This window comes from Eschscholzia californica, unplaced genomic scaffold, assembly GCF_041429995.1.
Source record: "Eschscholzia californica isolate CP2 unplaced genomic scaffold, dmEscCali1.0.p SCAF_1, whole genome shotgun sequence".
Lineage (NCBI taxonomy): Eukaryota > Viridiplantae > Streptophyta > Magnoliopsida > Ranunculales > Papaveraceae > Eschscholzia > Eschscholzia californica.
Window position 1 is genome coordinate 40,945,573 of NW_028238198.1, and position 18,526 is coordinate 40,964,098.

Below are 18,526 nucleotides of genomic sequence, written 5' to 3' on the forward strand. Positions count from 1 at the left end.
AGAGGGTTCAAACGAAATTAAACATATAACAACATCAGTATCTGCTATATACATTAATTGACTTTTTTGGTTATTGAAACATTAATAAATTTATATTTGATAATATTTAAATATAACAACATCAGTATCTACTATAAACATTAATAAAGTTTTTGGTTCTTCAAACATTAATAAATCTATATTTGATAATATTTAAATGTTACTTTAATAATTTAATATTTTTCAATGTAGAGAATTAGGAGTTTTTTGACTTTCAAAATACTAATGTACATTTAATTACAAACTTAACAATTTAAACATATTAAATAAACTTTTATAACTTATTAATGTTATAATATTTCATCACTTTTAAAAGTCGTTTTAACAATAATGTTTTAATAGCATACCTACGTTATTATATTAACTTGCTTAAGTCATTTTATAAAGTTTAATGTTAGTTTAATAATTTATTTGGTTTCTTTATTAAATTTATAAACTTTAGTTTCTTATAAAAGACTTTTGTTATCATTTATAAAAGATTACTAAAGAATCAACAAACGTGAAAATGAAGTAAAATAAAACTTATATATAGATTCTTAATAACTTAAGCAAGTTAGTATTATAACATTTGTATGTTATTAAATCTTAAAACAATAGCTAATGTCTTAGTTTAAAGGTTCAACAACAATTCGGGCCAAACAAAGTTTTGTTATTTTAAAGCTTCAAGTCTCGATAAAGGTCAACGGAAATACTTAAAACTATGAAGAACCTTAACACAATATTTGTTAACAATTTAAAAGATTAGAAATTGTAAAAGACATAAGTTTAAATACACATAAGACAATTACCTCAAACATGATTAAAATGAGAAAACAAACTTCATGTTTTAGGGCCAACAACCCTTAGCTGAAGTGGTAAGAGGTAAGTCTTCCAACTTAGAGATCAAGGATTCGAAGCACACACTTACCAATTCAAAAAAGATTTCATGTTTTTGGGATCTTCTTGTTGTTTTTTTTTTGTATTAGAAGGTGCCATCCAAACTAAAAGCTTCAAGATTTAATTAATTAATTCTCTTTTTAATGAGATAACCTCCCTAAAATAGAGAGTAAAGCTTATTACAATAATTTGTTGGTTCATATATCTTTTTTTATTTAATCTCATTTATTAACCACTAGGGTATATCCCGTGCCCTAGGGCACGGTCACTTATATCAATCAAATGTTACAAATTTTATTTTATATTTTACTGAGAGAGGGAGATTTTTGTTAGTTATTATTTTTTGGTATTATTTTTTTGTTTCTTTTCTCTTAAATTAGTTATTGTTTTATTGAGAGAGAAAGAGATTTTAATTTCTTTCTTTAACCCTTGAAATTTATTTTGTTTCTTTTTTCTTAAATTAGTTATTTTATTTCTAGGAAGGAAAGGATTATTGTTTTTAAATAGGTAACTTTATTTCTACGAAGGACTATATTTTAAATTTTGAGAAGGGCATTTAGACAATATGCATAATTAAATAAGGATGTTTGTAACAACAAATTTCGTAACATTTGATTGATTCAAGTGTCCGTGCCCTAGGGCACGGGATATACCCTAGTATTATAAATTTTAGCTTCGAAATTATCTCTTGCCTTTTAGAAAAGAAACTAAAATATTTGTTCGACAATTAACATATGGAGTCAAAAAAACAATAAATTAACATATGATAGAAATAAAGTTACCTATTTAAAAAACAATAACCCTTTCCTTCTTAGAAATAAAAATTCTAATTTAAGAAAAAAGAAACAAAATATATTTCAAGGCTCAAAAAAAGAAATTAAAATCTCTCTCTCAATAAAATAATGACTAATTTAAGAGAAAAGAAACAAAAAAATAATAAAAAAAATAATAACCAATAAAAATCTCTCTCTCTCAATAAAATAACAATAAATTTCGTAACATTAAATAAAAATTCTAATTCAAGAAAAAAAAAACAAAATATATTTGAAGGGTTAAAAAATAAATTAAAATCTCTCTCTCAATAAATAATAACTAATTTAAGAGAAAAGAAACAAAAAAATAATAACTAATAAAAATCTCTCTCTCTCAATAAAATAACAATAAATTTCGTAACATTTGATTGATACAAGTGTCCGTGCCCTAGGGCACGGGATCTACCCTAGTATTATAAATTTTAGCTTCGAAATTATCTCTTGCCTTTTAGAAAAGAAACTAAAATATTTGTTCGACAATTAACATATGGAGTCAAACAATTGTCTTCACACTAAAGTTTGGCTCCTCTAAACTAGTCACACAAATCAATGTTTTTTTTACCGTTTTAACTTTTGTTCAGTCATGCCTAACGTAAAATCCTAGCTGTGTCGTTGCTTTAATATACATTCATAATACTATATACTTATAATGTACGCGTGTTGATAATTTTTCTTTTGTTAATTATCATGTTTCTAATTTTTTTTGTCATTCGGGTATATAATTTCGTTCTCCTGAATTCAAATGTTAAATCCGCGATTGCCAAAAACTTGATTTTATTGTTGAATCTCTTCAGAGTAAACCAGGTACTTAATAGGAAATGTTTATAAGAAAATATTTCTCTAAGGATTTTTGTCCCATTGTTTTTTCTTTCCCTTTATTGTAAATTGTAATCACACACTAACACACACCCTAGAACTTTTATACTAAACTATCATCATTTGTCAACAAAATGGGTCATTTAATTCTTTTTTTTTGGTACAGTTCATTAATATCAAAAAGATTACAAGTGTTCACTGTTTTGGGTACCCCAAATAAATAAAGAAAAACACAGGAGAATAAAGAAGTAGCGCCCCACATCGAATCCCTTAGGGTTAATTCATCTTTTGTGCTGCCAACACGTGAGCTTCTTTATTCGCCACACGTCGACAGTGGGTAAAGGTAACCCTAAATCGAGCGGCATACCCTTTTAGCCCTTCCAGATGTGTGATAAGTTGCCACGGAACCGTCAGATCTTTGTCATTTAGGTATTCCACAATTAACCTTGAATCTCCTTCCATTATAAAGTTTGTTAATCCCAGTAATTCCGCCGCTTCCAACCCTAGAGTGAATCCACAAATCTCACTATGAAGAGGAGATATTGGCGTGAAGGAAATTGATGTTGAAAACATAATTTCTCCTTTATCGTCCCTGATCAAGGCGGACGCAGCTGCTTCATCCTCTCTGTAAGCTCCGTCTACATTGATTTTCAGAGATCCCATTAATGGAGGTATCCATTCCTCTTCCTGCATGTTTTCAATAAGAGAGGTAGTTAAATTATTTAAGAAATTAGGAAGTGTTTTGAGGGAAATAGTAGTATTTAATCAAACTCGACGAAGATCGACTGGTTGATTATTGAATATTGAAGCATTCCTTGCTTTCCACCATTCTCAGAGGAGATAAGTATACGTTAACCAGGTTTTATTCGAATTTTCCCCTTGTAGTAGTAGGTTCTTGATGTTTTCTAAAGGATTTATTCCTAATTGTTGCAGATCTGGATTTCCTGTATGTTGAATGAGTGACTGAAAACAGGAGCATTCCCCGAAAAGGTGAGTTAAGGTTTATATTTCGTCTCTATCACAGATCTTGCAAACTTGAGGTAAGGTGTTGATTCTGATCCCAATATTATTCAAGGTAGGAAGACCATTGTGAGTCATTTTCCATATAAACAACTGAATATTTGGGTTCGTTGTAGTTTTCTTCCAAAGTTTTTTCTATGGAAAGTTCTGAGCAAAATCTGATAGGGTAGGTTTCTCATGAATCACCTTGTAGTAGGATTTCGGGTTAAATTTGTCATTCACTGATGGTTTCCAAACTAGATTATCGTTGTTAAATTCCATGCCCAATTTAATATCCAAGATTGCATTTACTGTTGGGGTATTGAAGTAGCTATTTAGTAGTTCTTGATTCCATCTCTTTGGACTATGTAGTATTAGATCTAAAACCCAGAAAATATTATTGGGTAAAGGTGAAATAATCTCCAGCTTTTGATTTTCGAGTGTTGGTATCCATGGATCAAAAGCTATTTAATTGAAGATCCATCTCCCATCGACCATAAGCAATTTTTTCCATGTATCTCTAGTATGTAGAATTGCTCTCCATAGATTGGATGAAGAATGTGGTTTTGTTGAAGACCAAAAGTCATCATTTTGAAAGTATTTTCCTTTGATTATCTTTGTCTTCATTGCATTAGGGTGGGTAAGTAACCTCCATGTCATTTTCCCAATTAACGATTCATTGACTTCCTTTAGTGATCTAATTCCTAATCCACCATTTTCTTTTTGGCTTGTGATGATATCCCATTGTATGAAATGCATTTTCCTCTCATCTTGCTTATGACCCCACCAAAAGTTTCGTTGTTTCTTATCTAACTGTTGGATCAGACCTTGTGCTATTACTTGAAAGCTGAATGGATATGTGCAATATGAGTTTAGCACTGGTTTTATTAGAACTGTTTTCCCTGCTTGTGTGGTAAACTTTTGCTTCCAATCTGACAAGTTCTTTTCATATTTTTCTACCAGCCATTTATAACTTTTGATTCTATTTCCTGGTTTTAATAATAAGGATCCAAGATACTTTGCCTCATCATTCATCTTGGGAGCATTTAAGTCAGAGCTGAATAGAACCTGGATAGGAATTGTTGCACCTTTACTGAAATAAAGAGAGGATTTTGCAAAATTTACTAATTGACCCGAGAAGTTAGAGTACAGAGACATGATGTCCTTTATTGCTTGTAGATTATGAGAAGATGTGGCACCAAAAAGTATAAAATCGTCAGCAAATAGTAGATGGGAAACACTAGGGCAATGATCATTTATTTTATATCCTGTATATTTATTTTGAACTTTAAATAATGAAATGAGGAGAGAGAGTGCTTGGGAGGTAAGGATAAAAAAGTAGGGGGATAGGGGACACCCCTGCCTTAGGCCTCTAGTGGCCTTAAAATTACCCTTTGGTTGACCATTAACATTAACACTGAAAGAGGCCGTGGTGTTGCATGACATAATGAGGTCTAAGAATTTGCCTCTAAATCTGGTGGCTCTAAGGACCTTTTGAAGGAAGGACCAATCAACTCGGTCATAAGCCTTTGCCATGTCCATTTTGAGACAAAAAGCCCCCTTAGATTTAGCCCCAGAGTTGTGCATAGAGTGGATTATTTCCTGAGTTATGACTATATTATCTACTATTTGTCTCTCTGGGACAAACGCATTTTGAGTCCACATTATGCAACTTTCAAGATGGGGGCGGATTCTATTTGCTATTATTTTTGTGATGAATTTGTACATCGAGTTGCAAAGAGAAATTGGTCGAAAGTCTGAGGCGAAACTCGGATTACCACATTTAGGAATTAAGGCTATATTCGTTAAATTAAGAGAAGGATCAATACGACCCGATTGAAAGACCTCCTGTATGTAGTTCACAAGCTCTTGTCCCAAAGTGTCCCAATTGTGTTGAAAGAAGTGACATGGGAGTCCATCTGGTCCCGGACTTTTTAATGATCCCATATTCATCACGATAGCCTTTATTTCTTCATAGGTGGGAGTCCTCGAGATGTCGTCCAGTGCTTCTTCTGAGAGTACCTTGAATGCATTCAATAACTCTGAAGGGGGAGAAATGACTTCACCCGCTGTAAACAAATTCTGAAAAAAATTGATTAATTCACTGGCGATAGAATCCGGGTCTGATATTTGATCCCCATTTTGATTGGTAAGACATTGTATTTTATTTTTATGCCTTCTTTGAGTCATGGCTGAGTGAAAGGCCTTCGTATTTCTATCTCCGTTATGAGTCCAATTATTTTTAGATCTTTGCTCTGCTTTGGAACGTTGAAGTTCTTCTAATTCTATTATCTCTTCCTGGATGTTGCTTTCCGCCGCAAGAAGGGTTGGGGTTGACGCCAAAACCTGTATATCCATAAGACGTTTGCGTAAGATTTTAAGACGATTATGAACAACACCAAAAGTCTTTTTACTCCAGGTATAAACAACCTCTTTAACATTCTGAATTTTATCATAGAAAGGGCCTTCAGAATTTTCCCAAGTATTGTTAAAATTCTCCTTAAAATTTCTATGTTTGGTCCAAAAAACCTCAAATTTGGTCTGAGCATTATTAGTTGGACCTTTGGTGATAAGCTTAAGTAATACAGGAGCATGGTCGCTATTATATCGAGGAAGGTGAAAAAGACCTACTTCCGGATATTCAGAAAGTCAGGAGACAGAACAGATCGCTCTGTCCAATCTTTCCTTAGTTAAATGATGGTGAGCTTTACTGTTTGTCCAAGTAAATCCAGGACCATTAAAGCCAAGGTCTAATAAACCTGAGTCTCTAATAAAGGACTGAAATTGGGTCAGAAAGGGGATATGATTTGTGTCCATAATCGTTCTTTTATAAGATCTATTTTTGGTGACCTAGTTTATGGTGTTGCAAATAAGAGACTAAACGGTACTTACACTTTGTCGCATTGTTTCATTGTCATTGTTTCATTGTCAATGGCAAATATGAATTCGGATTGTATAGGTTTTATTCTCTGTCTGCTATATTAGATGTTGAAATGTAAATTTATTAAATCTTCAGAGTGACTACAAACTTGAGCCCAAACCCCTAAAACTGAGGAAGGCAATTTTTCAAAATATATTAAAACTCAAATAAACTGAACGCATAATTAAAACTAAAGTTGAAGTAAGGACAACAATGAACGGTAACTGAAACAGTAATTGGTGGGCCCAAAGTTATATCCATTTTGCTGCACTTGGAGATCAAGTCAACTATTTTTTCCTGCAAGAAAAAGAATTTGATTTATAAATAACACCTAAAGACGCACAATGGAAATAAACAAACAAACTTCAAGCGCAACAAGGCGTCTATAAGCGCCCCAAAAATTACTAAGGCTCGCCTTCACTCTTGGCGCTTCCCGTAGGCTCCGGACTGGCCTAAGTTCGTGTTGTTCAAGCTCAACACGGAATGCCCCAGTTTGTGGGGACACAAAGAGGAAAGCGGGCCAAGAGTAATTTTGGAAGTGCCTATAGACGCTCGCGAGCAATAATACTCACATTGATGCCCATCCGTGTAAGAAAACTAACTACAACTTCTTCGGATATTTCCTGATTTTCTTTCTCAACTTTAAATTTGGGTTTCCATGTTTTCTTTCTAATTGTTTTTGCAACCTCCTCACTAGTTGTTATCAAAATGTTGTCAAACAATATACCATCTTCCTCAGTCCAAATTTCAATTCCAATGCCAACAACTGTTTCAAAATTAGGCTTGTCAAGCTCAAAGTAGTCAGGATTAGGAATCTCCTTTGCCTTCCAAATCCCATTGTAGTTTGGGTTGTCAATCAGATGTGTATACCATTTTCTTCTACAAGTTGGGTTCTTCTTTATAAGCTTACTCCATTCACCATAACTAGGTTTTTTCATGCATATTTTCTTATTAGACTTGACCACCAATTTGCACATACCATTTTCTTCGTCATTTCGATCTTCTTGGCATGTTTGTTCGTAATCTTCTTTCTTAGTTCGTACATCATCATCCCAATCGTTAGTCTTTACTACTTTTACGACTTCAATTTTTTCCCTCTCATCCCAATTTGTTGGTTTTGAATCATTTAGATCGGTAATTGTTTTGGTAGGGATAATTGGTGGTTCAAAATCATTTCCTACGAGAAAATTCACATGTTTCATCTGCTTCCCATCAATTAAAATCATCAATGAGTTATCAGGCTTCAGAATAGCAGTATAGACGTGAGAGAGCTTGTCAGATGGGACAGTTGGAGGGGACTTAAGATGGTGTTCGATATACTTTCGACTATTGGGGTTCTTGTGTCTCAACACGAAGTGAACTTTATTCTTGGAACCACATTTATCAGGTCCAAACATGATGGTGTACGGAGACTCATTGTCAAACTCTTCTGGTTTCCATCCACCCTTTTGGGGCGAGAGGTATTTAAGATACGCACCACCGCATTCAAGTCCATTCTGGAAGCGTGTCTCAAACTGCAGAACAATAGTTCTGTTCTTAACAATTAAAGGTTCACTGAGCTCTTTCACTATAGCATATGTCTTGGCTTTCTCACTCACAAGAAGTCCATAATCATCATGCCCTTCACTTTTAGCATGCTTCCAAACACCTAAAACACAAAATGGGAAACTTATTACCAAATCGAAATGCCAATGCGAGCCAAACAAAGTATACGGGAAAAGAAACATTAGTGTTCTTGGGTTAGGTCAAAACCGATCGAATCCTAGTTCGAATGTTATTTACTTCTTTGTTGCTAAGGGCAATACATTTTATTAAAAAGTGACTCCAAGTTTTATTATTAGACCATGAGAGACTTTTGTAAGGGTTTCCTATAGAGAGAGGGAACCAAGAGCACGAAAGCGAGACAGTTTTCTTCTCGTAGAACTAAGGTCATATTAATGTGGTGTTTGAATCTGACTCGTCTGAGTCTGAATTGTCAGATACGAATACACCAATATCAACTCGAATCAGCAATTTAGATGAAGACTCAGAACAAAGAAACAATCAATACCAAGAACAAAGAAGCAGATCTAAATGAATTTAACTAACCTTTATAACCATCTTTCTCAGATACAATCCATCTGCCTTCAAATGATTCTTGAAAAGACTCATAAAAAACCTGAAAAATTAAACCCACAAATTAAACATATTATATTCACAAAATTCAAATTCTTTATGTAAATTAATCAGAAACCCTTATTTATTATTACCACATCAGAAGCACAACAAATCTGAAAAATAAAAACAGATTCAATCAAACAAACAAAACTAAATTGCAAAAGGAATGATTTCATTTCCATGGGTAAGGGGGGGTTTGAATTTAATAACCCAATCCTGTAAGTACTGAAATATGTATAGATAGCTCAAAACACTAATTCAATTCAAAATCGATATGCAATTTTATCATCTTGAAGCTTGAACTTAAATACTGAGAAATCTAACTATTGATACAATTTTATAAGTAATATAATATAATTAGATTTAACTCGGAGAATGAAAAGGTCTTCTTCTCTGACTAGTTGAAGGGTATTTCTTCTTCTTCTTCTTCTTTTCTCTGACTAAAACTCTAAAAGTGAGTTTGTAAGTTCATACTCTGTAGTGAGAATAAGTCCATGTTGACTTCCTTCTCCCTCCCATCCCAACAACTCCCACCTGATTTTAATAACAGTAAATTATTTCTAATAATCAATTTTTTTTTGTTGTTCTAACCACATTCATTTTAGAAGCATAAACATAGTCAGATTTATGTCCCAATTTTGCTATTTTGTGATTGGCCGAGTAAAATGCAATTTTGGTCTTGAATGTTGACTCCTTTTTAGGACAAATTATATAGTGCTCCTAGCAACAACCATGTAAAATCCTTGAACAAAAAAAAAAAACAACCATGTAAAATCCCTATGTCTTGAATACTCATTTTTATAGATAAATCTCTTTATTATTGTTTGAAACTACTTGTGTTTTTCAATCTCAGCCATTGAAAAAATTAATGGAAATTCAAGTAACTTATATATTGCAATCTAACGGCGTATTTACCTTTATCCTTATCCACCTTAGGAGGTTTTTCTCTCTCTTTAAAGTTTCAAAAAGTGCTGAAGTGCAATTGTGCAAGAGTATTAATTGAATGCATTTCGATATTATTCATCCTCCCGCTCGCATCATTTGTGAGGGAGTTAGTGGAGGTTCTTAACCGTTTGGACGCATTTCAATATTACAGGTTTTCATGAAATATTTGAATTAATATCTACTTACTATAAACTCAGAGGCAGAAGTTTCAACATAAATTCTTTCAACTAATAAAAAGAAAGGGAAATTTGGTCAAAACTCCTTGTAAATTTTGTGTTCTGGTGAAAAAAGATCAGTTAATTTTTTTTTAGTCTTCCACTTCCTAGGTACTTTTGTAATTTTCAATAACTTGCACACTTTGCAACAACTTGTAACACCTTACGACAGCTTTGCAACATCTTGCGACAAATTTCCAACACATTACGACAACTTTCGAACACCTTGAAACAACTTTGCAAAAAATATTGGGTGTTTGACCAAACAAAATACAAATATTTGAGATTTTAACTCAAAATTATATAAATTTTAGATTTTTAACAAAAAAAAAATATAACTTGTCATTTTAACTTAAAAATTTAAAATTAGGTGGTTCGACCCAAATTATAAAGAACGTACTAGTTTTTCAACTCCAACACTCACAAACTCGCAGGGCTACTAGGTCAAAATTGGAGAGTAAAGGCGTACAAGTTGTAAATTCCATTTTAAACCCCAGATGAACTCAACATCCCACCAACTACTAACTTTAAAAAAAAACTACATAAATCACTTTTGGCCCACATTAATTACACTTCTTTTAATTACAAAATTTGTGCAAAGGCAATTTACACAATATTTTTGGTCGCCTAACATATTATTTTTATTTTTTTTTTTTTTTGTTGAAAGGGAATACATTAATATTAAGAAGTCTTTACAATAAACTAAGAAGAAAAACATAAATACCATAATTAAAGAAATACAACAAAATATCAGAACTGAAGAAGTGCAAATTATAACTTCTGTTTGTAGAGTAGTCTTCATTCTGTAATTTGCAAGGCTGGCAGCTCTTCTTGAGTAAGATACAATATTTAAACTTGAAAGTCCGTCTGGTATCTATTAAGATGAAGCTCGAATCTAACTTCATGTAACATTTAAGATGGATTAAGCATACACCCAACATTTCCGGAAGAAACGTGGGTGTCTGCAAGATTCCGGGGTATCCTGCCAGTATTCTCCATGTACAGAGACCATATTCGATCGAAATCTACAATGTAGAAATAGTTTAGACACCTGGGAAATGGGATCGCCGTCATAGCCCGAGTATGAATACCCTGCTAATCCGACATAAGTACACAATAAAATTGCGTAAAAGGGTGGAAGTGAACATGTTACAGAACTTGGATTCAGAGTTACACCTATAATATCACCAAAAACACTAGTACTCATCAAAACGTTAGCTGGAAGATAGGTAACATAGACTTCACGACGAGTATGGAGATTAAAATGCAAAGAATGGAGTCATCCAGGATCAAAAGGTAAGTTAATACTAATATTGAACCTCTTATAGGATAAACGGTATGAACTCATGATCCACAAAGTTAGACGATGGATCCACATAAATCTAATATGATTCCAGGAGGTGAAAGCTATTTGGGTGCAGTACTGGATGCCGATTGGATGAGATCGAAGGTAGAAATTATATTCAGTTGTGGTCGAAGAGATGTGTGCACCTAGGGTTAGATCATCTGCTACCAAGAACGGGATGAAAAACACCACCATATGTTGGGCTCTAAGCTCGCTCTCTAACGATACAAAGCTAATCATCAACAGAGAAAATAAAGAAGACATTCAATTCCGATTAAATGAGTATCTATGAGGCAAGATTTGGTATTAATAGGTTGAAGGTAAAGACTCCAAATTGATAACAGTCAAGATAGGGGTGAAATAGGTTGTAAAAGCAGTAAGTCGGACATGCAAAGGGCGGAAGAGGTCTACCCTCTAAGATTGATTCAATTTCATACTACTGATCTATGGAGAACTCAGGTCAAATTTGTGTCCAAAAGGTGAATACCAGGTAACTCTATTTAGGAGATTGAAAAGTAAAAGATGGACTCAAAAGTTCAGCAACCCCACTTAATATTCTACCAAGCCACCAAGACAAAACTGAACTGAACCTCAAAATCAAAAGGACTACCCTGGTTTACTACAAGTTAAATTAAAATGGACTTCCCTGATTTTAAAGACCCTTGTTCATGGAGACTTCATCTTTCTCGCACATGCAATTTGTTATGATTTGTTGTTGAAACGGATCCTTCGCATACTGGGAAGTGATTTTCTTCTTGATTCGAAAATTTGCTGATCAGAATTCAGAGAATTTTATGATGACAGACTGGATCTAGGGTTTAGAAACATTGTTTAGATGAACAATAATTGAAATTTTGAGATGAGCTTTTCGGGTGATAGAGAAGCTTTCAGGGATTTGAGATTTTTGGTTTCTAAAACAAGAATCAAGCAAGTAGAGATAGAAATTGTTGTATGAAAGCAAGGTTTGGGACTAGAGCTGTTGATGCGGCTAGGGTTTCGTGAGGAAGGAGAGGAAAAAACGCCTTTTTGCTGACGTCATACCAGACAGTCGCCTAACATATTAGTTGTCATGTCTTGTTGTTCATTGTCAACTTCTTAGTTCCTCTCATCAATTTTTTTTTTCTCTTAGCACCCTATGTCATCTTCAAATAACAATGTTCTCATCTTTAACCTTTTCTTTCAATCTTCATTTTCAACATTTTGCTGATGAAGCTTATTATCATCTTTAACATTTTTCATCTTCATCATCATCTTTATATTCCTTTCCTCTACACTCCTCCAAATCTCAAAAGTCTTGAAGATAAAGAGAATCATCTTTTTTGAATAGTTATTCTCTAAAAAAAAATAGAAAATACATATCCAAAACATATATTTTTTTACAACCAACCTTCACCATCATCTCAATCTATTTTTGGTACTTCTTTTCCATGGCTAATCTTCATCATCCCCATAGTGAACCTCTTTTGGTACTTTTATTCTTCATTATCTCAATATGTTTTTGGATAGTTAATTTTGAGATTTGGAAAATTACATATTAAAGGGAAATGGAGACGATGATGATCAAGACAGATGGAAAATGAACGTAAGCATCACCAGAAATGTTGAAGAAGATGACAATGAAGATTAAAGTGGAAGTAAGAGAGTTGAAGGTGATGGAGAACGAAAAAAACATTTAATTAGAACCCGAAAAAGTAGTTAGAGAAAATAAAAAGTTGATAATGAAGTATAAGACTTGATAATTAATGTGCTTGGGGGCCATAAATATTGGGAACTAATGCTAGCAAAAGCTGTCATGAAAAAGAATGTAATTAGTGTCTTTACAAAAATTTATGAGGCCATTTTGCAAGAGATGGTAAACTCATACAAACTTCAACACAAGTAAAAGTTTACCGAAACGCTAGATAACCCAGCAAATTCAAACCCACTTGGTTGACAAGTATGTAAATAGATGTACTTGTCAACCAAGTGGGTTGAATTTGCTGGGTTAGCTAGCATTTCCGATATATTAAAGGAATGGTCTAGTCTCACGATGGTTTTTTGTTAAGGATTTTTAATTCTCACGATGGTTTGGAGCCTAGGAAATCTAAAATAGAGGACCACGATACATACTCACCTGCGTTTGTGCAAATGCTATAGCTCGGTCCCTTTTGATGCAGGATACACCTTGTATATTGAAAAGGGCACTAAGAACATACAAAGAATTAAAACCTGCAGTTTGAGATTCGCCTCGAGAAAGGACTACAGTGTTGTTGGTAACTTAAATACCTTGAACTATTATAGGGTCATTGAGTCATTTTCCGGGGCGAATCTCAAACTGTACGTCTTAGCCTTTCAACTGAAATGTTTGAGCGAGCTCTCTCACTCTCTCTAAGGATGGCATACTTCTTGGTTGTCCCACATGCAAGAAGTGCATAATCATCATGTCTCCAAATCTTTCCATGATCCTTGCACACCTGAAACACATCATACATATTAACAAACAAAACACTTGACAAACAAAAATGCTAGTAACTAGTTATGGATAAAACAAGCTTGAGAATATCAAGACCATGAAGAAGTCTCTACTTAATTGACATAGACGGAAAGACAATCTTTTATAAGTGTTTGCTTCCGCAAAGAGAGATTGTCTTTCTTTGGAATTGAAGCTAAGTTATTATTGATTCACCAACAAAAGCAGACGGATAATTTTCATGTGCAATTGACATAACAAAATGATACAGACTTTGGTTGAAGAAATTGAGCAACAAAAACAGATGCAGAGTGAAACAAGTGGTTTAATAGATCATTAGCTAAATGTATAAAAATAATATTTCTTTATGTGTAAAACTGATTTATGCAACGTGTGGAGTCCTCAATTCCGACGAGACTAAGATGGTGTTTTTTTTCTTCCTCATTGCTTGGCCTTAGCAATTAAGGATATGGTCCCAGTCCCCGCTTTCCGCACCTCAGGCCAAGCCCACATGTACGGGGTTTTGTTCTAAGAGAAGGCTTCACGAGCCCACCCAAAAGAGCTCGCCACTTACTAAGCTTGAACGTACACCTATAGCCCAGACTCCAGACACTCTGGTAAGCAATGTGGGACTATCACAATTTGGGTCGAACTTCAAATCCAACATAGAAAAATAACAAACGCTACCAGCATCATAAAGTAGCCTTCCTATAAGTTCCTGGTACCCATGGTTAACCTAGATAGTGTTCAAGCTATAATTCCCTGATTGATAAATCTCATGTTCTATTATGTCTAGTTTAGTTTAAGATAATTACTTGCCCTTTTATGAACTCCCATGCTAATAATATTGATTCTATAAAGTAGAGATCCAGAACCTCATAAACCCTAGGACCTTCCATTTGTTATACCTGACTGGCCAATTTATCTTAGATAAAATTTATTGTAGAAATGAACCAGCAGAAGAAGAATTCATGATTAAAGAAAACACAGAATTGAAATGAATCAAAACCAACTTACCTTGATGTTATCAAATACAGTTCTCTCCCCTCTCAAATACCAGAAGATTTCTATATGATTGGAACTTGGATTTGAGGGTTCTCTAATACAAAGAAAACATACGCATGGGGATAGATTTGAATCTAGGGTTTGATTTGTACTCATAACAAAGAGAAGAAGCACTTTATAGTTGGGATTGATGATAGTGGTTGTGGTAGGTGAAGCAAAGACGAATCACTTTATTTCGCATTGAAGATAGTGGAGGTGGTAGGTGCCGAAAAGACACACTCACTTTATTTCCCATCAAGGGAAGTTTTATAGGGGCTCCTGTAAGTGCTATAGGCGCCTCATTCCCTCACAAACTTAAGGTCTCTTTGGCACTGCCTTATAAACTTCTATCTTAATGCGTGTAATTTGGCGAATAGGATGACGATGACCTTATCCAAAAGATCATCCAGTCCGGTCCAATTAGGAGTCGTAATGCTTAGCTAGAAGACGCTTACAATCGTCGGATCACTTCCGTAATCCACGGCTAACATAGACCGGATCCTACACGGGTTATACATAAGAGGGGTAACTTGAACGGAGAGATAAGACTAGTGGGAGCTTGCCCATAGATGAATGTGATCCAGTCTGATAGCGCTGAACAGAAAGAAAGAACCAGACTCGAAAGGGAAGCCCGAAAAGACTTAAAAGGCAACTATGGACCGGGTAGATCAAGCCCACTTAAGAGTTGGTCTAACCGGCCATCCTAAGGGAGTGGGCCGGCCAGGCCAAGCACATTAATGAGTTACTCTGGTCGGAGACATCATTAGGGGAAACCCTAATGGGAATCCATACTAGTTGGGATTCCCAATCAGATGGGACTCTAATGTTTATCTTTTCTGGTGCTCTTATTGAAACCTAATTGGACTGGGATTCTAATTAGGGTTTCTCTATATAAGGACCATTGTAGAACAGAAAAGGTGTGAAATTTTCTCAAGAGAAAATCAACTCTCTCGCACATCTTAGAGAGATAAGATTTTAGTAAAAAAAAAAACTCTTAGTTCTTTCTAACTAGTCAAAAAGGAGTTATTCGTCTCAACCTTCATCAAGGTCCTAGCTGACTTAAAGGGAGGGAGGTCAAGTCAACCTAGTCGATGTCTCAAATAGAGGAACTACTACTTTGAAGCTCTTGATCATCCGAAAAGGCAACGAAATTGAATTTTAGGAAAGCGAATAAGGTATTCTTCTTTCCGTTATTAACTCATTACTAGTTCATGCATGCGATCCTGGAAACCTAGTGTTAAACATATAGATGTTTGAGATTCCACTAACAATATTGGGTAGTCTTAGAGACATACAAAACCATACAGTCCAATCGTCTATGATCTTTTTTCCTTGATTAATGAGTCTTCATTGCATTGCATTGAATTGTTCATTGATTCTTTGCGACATATGTTGTTCAACAAATAAAACCTTATCTTTGGCATGAACATCTTATTTCTGAATCAATCTTCCATGTGTTGAATCCAAAAATTTATATGAAATGGAACGTCGAAGAGTCGAACTTTAGAGACTTTATGAATTTTTCTTTCATCTTCTCGATCAATATAGAATTGACGTGGATCTCGACTAGGATCCCAACATAAACGTGAAAAAAATTTTCAAACATTCAAGAAGAGACGTATCCATGCATAAAAAAAAAATTCATCTGTTCCCAGTTTCTTCAAGCTCTGAATACCAGCTGATGTAGATTGTTGCGGAAGCGTTAAAGTAATGGAATCTAGCATTAAAACTATGATAAAATAACTAAATAAACTAATAAAACAACGTTAAAAACGATTAACTTGATAAATAATAAACTCGATTGATAATATTCCAAGATCTAAATAACAAAGACAAACTGAACTCCCTTTTATAAGGTCTAGATAGACACAAACTAGGAAAGAGATAACTTCTAAATAACTAAATCTTCTTGATTGCCATCACCCTAAATAGAAATATGAAATAAAGAAACTTCTAAAACTTGGACTTGCTAAATAACTATGTTGGAGTTTGCCGAGATGCCCATTATTGTTATGACCGAGAGGCCCATGTTGCTGGTCTCAATCAAAATGGGTATATCCGACACGGACCCGATAGGTACCCAATACCCGACTCTAATATGTGATTAATTGATATTTTTGCAAGGTTTAAAGTCTGAATTACTTATTATATGATAATTACGTCATTTGAATGTCCCACTCAGTACAATCTTAATTGATAATCAAAATGTATTCAATATCAAATTTTATAGCAACTTTCAAACATTTAAGAATAAAATTTGGTCGATCGATGACCTTCACTAGAAAAAATGATTAGGTGGCGAGAGGGATGAAGTGGAGGCGAGATGTGATGAAATGGAGGAAAGAGGGAAGGATGAGGTGGAGTTTATGTTTTAAAATTTTTAGGATAATTCCATTTTGGCCCTTGGAGGCCAAATCAAACTGTCGAACACTTATGGAGCCCAAAATACCGAGTTGGTCACAACGGGGGCCAAAACAGAATTAACCCAATAAATATTATACACTACATTATAATAGAAAAGGTTTATTCCCGATTGGACTCGTGTGACTAGCTTTCCGCGTGATCTCCTAAATTTGCACAAATGTCTGGATTCCCTTCTTTTATGTTTTTTATGCATTTATTAAAAAATTAAATTTAAACTTTTCGATTCTACCCTTTCGTCTTTCTTCCTTTTTAATTTCTGTTTTAGTCCCTTATACTCATGTCTTTTAATATTGTATCTTGATTTGTTTCTCTTTCCATAAGAGAGCCTACATTAATGGAGGTTCTCTTATCTATGATTTTCAAGGTGGATATTTTAAATATTATGAATTTTAGTTTTCTAAACTACCTATTTAGCTTTTACAAAAGAAGCTAAAGTATTTGTTTAACAATTAACATATATAGTCCCAAAAGACTATGGGCCATTCAACTGCAGATAAATCACGTGCAAATAGAAAGTGATAATAAAGTTCTAATCCAGTTCATCAATGACACAAGTGACGCAATCCACTGGCAATCCAAAAAATCTTGAATCAATCTCTGACCCTTAAAAAATATTTCTCTCACATAATCTTCACATATGTTCCGAGAGAATGCAATGTCAAAGCAGACACACTAGCTAAATGGGGTAGACGCAATGGTCAAAGGAAAATTTAGAATGTAGTCCCTAATTTTATACTTGTTTTACATTAGAGACTCTGTACGTCTGTTTTTGTTGGTTTTAATGCAATGTTTCTTCATCAAAAAATTTTTTTAATATATATAGTCAAGCAATTGTATTTACACTAGAAATTCTTCCTCTAAAACTTCCATTCTTTCTTTCATATTGTTTAACTTATGATCAGTCACGCCTGATGTAAAATCCTAGTTATGCCATGTATTTGTGTTAAATTTTTCTTTTGTTAATTATGTTTATAATATTTTTTTTATTTCGGAAAATAATTTCGTTCCGCCCAGAATCAAATTTTGGATCCGCCACTACGAGAAGCAGGGCCGACCCTGGGATGCAAGCGACAAAACCTCGCTTCGGACCCTCAGGGCCAAAGGGCCTCATACGTAGACTACAAAGAAAGGATTAAGAGGACCCCAATTTATTTTATCTTTATAAACAAGTTACCAAAAGAAACAAGAGGCCTAGTTTAGCTCAATTGGTAGAAAGCATGTTAGAGAGTCCAAACAACCCAAGTTCAAACTCAAGCCTAAGCATCATCGTACCTCCACTCCACTACCATCACCACCACCACCACCATTACTAAACTTCAATATCGCAACCACCATCATCAAATTGTAATTTTTTTATTACTTTACTTGATACTTCTACCACCACCACGATTACTAAATCTCCACCATTGTACCTCCACTACCACCACCATAATTACTAAACCTTTACCATGGTACCTCCACTACCAGCACCATTACTAAACCCCA

The 18,526-nt window shown here is 34.3% G+C and overlaps 1 protein-coding gene and 1 long non-coding RNA gene across 2 annotated transcripts; both read right to left on the reverse strand.

Annotated features, from left to right (window-relative positions):
* Window positions 1-6,528: 6,528 nt before the first annotated feature.
* On the reverse strand, window positions 6,529-9,057 carry LOC147566856 (calnexin homolog). Its single transcript, XM_086653416.1, has 4 exons — window positions 8,712-9,057; window positions 8,551-8,620; window positions 7,035-8,110; window positions 6,529-6,759 (listed from the first exon to the last, which is right to left on the reverse strand). Exons 1-4 carry the CDS (start codon window positions 8,799-8,801, stop codon window positions 6,619-6,621), a joined length of 1,377 nt encoding a protein of 458 aa, XP_086509542.1. The 5' UTR covers window positions 8,802-9,057; the 3' UTR covers window positions 6,529-6,618.
* Window positions 9,058-10,237: 1,180 nt separating this feature from the next.
* On the reverse strand, window positions 10,238-14,782 carry LOC147566857 (uncharacterized). Its single transcript, XR_015230584.1, has 5 exons — window positions 14,591-14,782; window positions 13,390-13,577; window positions 13,238-13,307; window positions 12,177-12,911; window positions 10,238-10,406 (listed from the first exon to the last, which is right to left on the reverse strand). It is a non-coding gene; the product is annotated as an uncharacterized LOC147566857 (long non-coding RNA).
* Between the last annotated feature and the right edge of the window lie 3,744 nt (window positions 14,783-18,526).